Source organism: Merops nubicus, unplaced genomic scaffold (assembly GCF_000691845.1).
Source record: "Merops nubicus isolate BGI_N331 unplaced genomic scaffold, ASM69184v1 scaffold48332, whole genome shotgun sequence".
NCBI classification, from domain to species: Eukaryota; Metazoa; Chordata; class Aves; order Coraciiformes; family Meropidae; genus Merops; species Merops nubicus.
In genome coordinates, this window is record NW_008592491.1 from 2,647 (window position 1) to 7,648 (window position 5,002).

Consider the following 5,002-nt stretch of genomic DNA (forward strand, 5'->3'; position numbering starts at 1 on the left):
CTCCCGGGGCTCTGTGGGTTGATATCCCTAAAGCATTTCTAGGCTACAGGAATACAGACGTTAATCATTTTGCTTACATTTTTTTTCTTTAAGCCCTAATTTATGGTCAAGAGTCAGATGATCATTGTACTGCTCTGAAGGGGACCTGCTAAGACCCAGAAGCACTTATAGAACATATGCAGTTAATTCCTGAGAGTTTAGTTAATGAACCTTACTGGTAAAAGCTAAAGCTCTTGATGCACGTTTTTCCAGTCACAGCTCTGCAGGGCTGATTAACCATTTTACTAATCAACTCCATGGATGAGATCATTTACAAAAACGTACAAAGTTTAAAAATATGGAAAGATAGAATCCAATACTTTGTATTTTACTGGTAGTCATTTTCCCACCCTTTTGCATGACTTGTCTTCAAAAAAATGGGGCCGGTTAGGCAGGTGAGGCTAATGGGATACTTGGAAGTGAGACACAAGGATTCCAAGCAAGAAGCAAATCCAGTTTATGAATTATATACTAGACAGTATATGATTTATATACTGTTCTCAGGTCTCAACTTCCATATTACACTATTGCAGCAAGAACAGAATATTTCAAGGCTGTGCAGAACTGAACTCATTTTTAATCCACAACGTACAACTCCTTCTAGCTTACCTGAAACCACATGGAACAAAGGTTTTGAATGTTCACAAATAAACATTTAAGATGGTAAGGAGACAGCTAGGTCTTTCTGAATGAAGGAAAACAAATAATTAGGAGAATACTCAGAAGTTCCTTCCCACCACCAAGGGAGGCCTGAGTCCCTATCCACCTAAGTTTCTTCTTTAGTCAAAATTCATAGCTAAAAGTAATCTGCAAACAAGGGAGTTTTCTGAAGTTCCAGTTTGGCATAGGGCTCTGTAAACATTTGCTGAAGCATTTCAAGACTACAGACATTCATGTACAGACAAGAGCTTTGTAGTCCAAATCCAATGCCCACTGCAGTCAGTGGAGACAAGGCTACTGATATTTATGGGCACTGAATCAGAACCTAAGAAACATTTTAAAAAGAAAAAAAAAAAACACCACCAAAAAACCCACCCCCAAAACCTTATATAAAAAATGTATTTTAAAGTAAATAAAAATATCTTGAAAAGTCAAAATCTTCCTCAGGCGATGGCTCCATTGCAATTGGGGCTACTCACTGAGTAGAGCTTTATAGGACTATCTTCCACATACAATTTATGCCTCTAAGTTAGGGCTTAAATGTCTTTTTTTCACAAAAACAGAGGCGTGACCAGTGCAGTTCACAAGAGTCTAGAAGTCTCCCAACTTGTACCAAAAAGGTTCATTTGTTATGACAGTTCATTTGTATTTGCAACTATATCTTCCTCCAACCGCTTCCCACAATCATGCTAATTAATCTTTAATCTTACCAAAAAATTAGAATTTCAGTTCTTGTTAACAATGCACAATAAATCTGAACTTGAAAATATTACAAAATTCTTTCAAAAGCTTCAAATACAACACAAAAGTGTCCATTTTTTGTTTTTTAATAAATTGAAAAATCTTTTTCACTAAAATAGTTTCCCCGTCCTTCCAAAAAATTCTGAACTGAGTCTAACTCATCTACAGTTAGCAAAGTGCCCCAGGTACAGTCACCTGAACTGTACTGTCCAAGTGGGAACAAAATCAGTCAGTCTTGGAGAAAGGCTCTTTTCATGTCACCAATACTCTGCCCCTCACTCTTCTGAGCTGCATTAGGGTTCCTGTTTGATGTAGTAACTGGCAGATCCGTTGCTTTCCTGATCAGAAGCTCCCTGAAGGAAGCTGTACTCTTCTCCATCTAGCAGTTCGTCCTTCAGCTGCAATGAAGTCACTAAAAATAAAAGGCAAACATTAAAGATCTAAAGAATCCAAAGCAAGCACAACTTGTCCTTAAATTTGCTTAATCTTATTTAAATTGGAAACAGACCCCAAATTTCCTATTTTCTTATATTCTGCATTTAGTGACTCTTAACACTCAGTATCCCACACAAAGAAGATGCTTTTTGACTGTAAACTGAACCTTAAGTTATGCTCTAATATTCACATATTTGAACAAATTACAATAATGTATTGTCTAGAGTTTTTGCAAGAATTTTGTATGTTAAAACACTGTTTTACAAAGGTAACTGGACCTGTTAATAGGAATAACAACTGTTTCTCAGAACAACACTTATTTTACTGTTGACTCTTGCTTACTGTTTACTTCCAATTTAATCATAATGCAAGTAAAATTAAGATTAATTGTTGGTCATGTACAATCTATAATTTGCATTACTTAACACAACTACTGTAAACAGTCTAAGTGAGACAACAAAACACAATGACAAAGATTTCTCAATACATCATTAACATTAAGATCCCAGAAGGTAAGTTTCAATCAAGCAAAACATCTCTTTTGTAGTGATAATCTTCTCTCTTCTTTCTTTTGTAAACACAAAATAGAAATGAGATCTAAGGCATAAAAAAAGATGTTATGAATAGCAATAATGTCATAATTACTTTTCCAGTTTCATTAATGAATAGTGAAAATTATCAAAATATGGGCACAATGAAAAGAACACCGAAAACAAAACATGTTCAGACTTTCATTAAAGGTGCAGTACCCACATTATAGGGTTGATTATACAAAAATAAATGGTTCTCCATGACCAAATGAATGAGAAAGCTTTTAGCTACTGAATACAAAGCTTCTAGGCATTATTGATGTATCTTGAAATGCAGAAATATGCAGTGAAAGCAGAATACCCTACCCCATAGCCTATTGCTATTAGTAGCCCTGCAATAACTTAAGCTATTTGATTATTCTTTTATTTTCCTATGTCATCTTCAATGTTGAAAAACTTCTGTGCCAAACAAAAACAAAATTTGAAATTGAAGATATTAGAAAATGTCCAAATTGGCAGCATAGTACATGCTCTCATCATTTCTTTCATAGGTGCCTCTTCCCACCTACCTAGCCCACAATCTCGTTTCTTTTTTTTTTCCCTGAATACTTTTCCTGGCATCATGCCTAAATACAATCAAGAATTTTGACCTGTGGAGGACAACAAAAGTGCTGTCTAGATGATAAGACACATAATTGTTACTTGGATATACTACTAATGCCTTAAGCAAAGGCTACACAGCAGTCAGGGATCGACTCTTAAGTCCAACAGGTATATTCTTTTTCTTCTCTCCTCCCACTACTTGTAGAACGCTTCTGTAGGTACCAGAGTAATAGCAGTCTTCATAATTTGGCTTGCCTCTGGCTAATTTGAACCAAAATCCTTACCTTTAAATGTCTAGTGATAGTTTGCTGTCCCTATTGCACAGCTTTCAACTGAGATCTTCCGTAAGGAAAGCTCAGCTACAGCTATTCAACCAAAGTTACTTGCAGGAAGAATAAAGTAAGCTAATGTTAGCCATCCAACTGATCACCCTGGAAGTGAAAGGGATGCAGATGTGCAAGGTACTCCCTTTCAAAAGATAAACTGTCTCATGCAATGCCACTGAAACCTTTGAAATGTCAACACAGAATGCAGCAATGCTGTCCAGAGTACGTGCAGAAACAGGGTGAGTCTCTCAGAGCAGTCTCCTGACAGGCTGGCTAGAAGCTCTTTATAAAAGTGAAGCTGTCCAACAGCTGCATTTCAGTGTTCACCAGATCATTTCACATGGCTCAAAGATGCAAACTACTCATGTACACTGGAGAAGTGCTGTGACTCTGCTAGAGAGCAAAAATACTTCACCCCGTGGAAGATGGAGAACTGAAACCTCCTCCTGTGCTTCTGACAGTGCAAAACAGGCAAGAGTTGTTTAAAGGGTCTTACTTAGATCTCCAATAGACAAGTTTTAGAGCAGATGCCCATCTCATTACCAATCTTACACCACTTCCATTCAAAGCCATATGAGCATCTCCTACAACATGCCTACATCCTAGTGACAGCTCCTGCAGCATGAGGCAGTGCACAGTGCTGAGGGATTCACAGGCAGTTCAGAAATTCCAGCTGATCTCAGATGTCTTAACCTACTACGTGCTATCAGGGTTACATCTTCCTCTGCCCCAGACACAGGGTGTGGTCTTGCTGTTTTTCATTTAAATACCTTTGGACAACAACAGAGCTATACCCTGAAGAGAAATACTTTTGTCCAGCCTCTCCCAAACTGAGAACTTGGATAAGTTCCCCCAAATTGGTCACAGAAAGCACTGGGTGTCAGGAACCAAAGGAGTGGTGTTTTGTAGGCTCTCAGACAGGTAATTAAACAAAACTCTGTGAATGCCTGTACACTAAATAAATGCAATTTAGGTGTAGTATACAGTAAGAGAATAAAAGTTGTGCAGAAACACACACTCTAGAACATTCTTTCCTATGCAAGGCTTCTCTTCTGCAACAAAGACTCCTAAAAGACAGGCACACACACGAGCAGCAAGCTGGAGTGAAAACAAAGGTGTTCTTGAGAAGGACTGAAAGGTGTGCAGGAGAGAGTCAGGATTTGTGCTGGGGGTTTAAGGGCAGCAAGTTCCTGTGCCCCATTCTGCTAATGGGTAACACATGGACAAGGGAAACTGCTCTGGGTGCATCCCCAGCCAGTGCAAAGTGCCAGCACAGCCACCTTCTCAGGCTAAAGCAAACTTAAAGGAGTGTAAATAAAGCAGCTCTGAAGCCAAATCTGCCAACCTGGCAACTGCCCTTGGATTGCATCATCCAGTTTCCCTGACAGATCATACTGCCACAAAATATCTGTTAGGAATAATTTGTTTACCTGCTACATTATATTGCCATACATAATAGGAAAAGGGAAGAGAAAAAACTATCAGATCCTTGTAGTGGACTTCTAGAACTAAAGATTGATCAGATAACAAACTATCTTTAAGTAAGCTCAAAATTTTCAGCAAATTGCTCAATATTACATCATACAGATGCAGAATTATACTGTTGATACTCAAGTATCAACAAAGTATCAACCAAACCCAAGTCTTTCATCAAAAATAGCGAAAGAT

The 5,002-nt window shown here is 38.0% G+C and overlaps 1 protein-coding gene across 1 annotated transcript in view; it reads right to left on the reverse strand.

The window, feature by feature from the left end:
- Window positions 1–1,543: 1,543 nt before the first annotated feature.
- LOC103768013 (MBT domain-containing protein 1-like) overlaps window positions 1,544–5,002 on the reverse strand; it is a 9,565-nt gene continuing 6,106 nt past the window's right edge. The window contains exon 4 of the mRNA XM_008935146.1: window positions 1,544–1,852. Coding sequence (XP_008933394.1) covers window positions 1,734–1,852 — 119 coding nt within the window. The 3' untranslated portion in view covers window positions 1,544–1,733. The remainder of the gene's footprint in view (window positions 1,853–5,002) is intronic.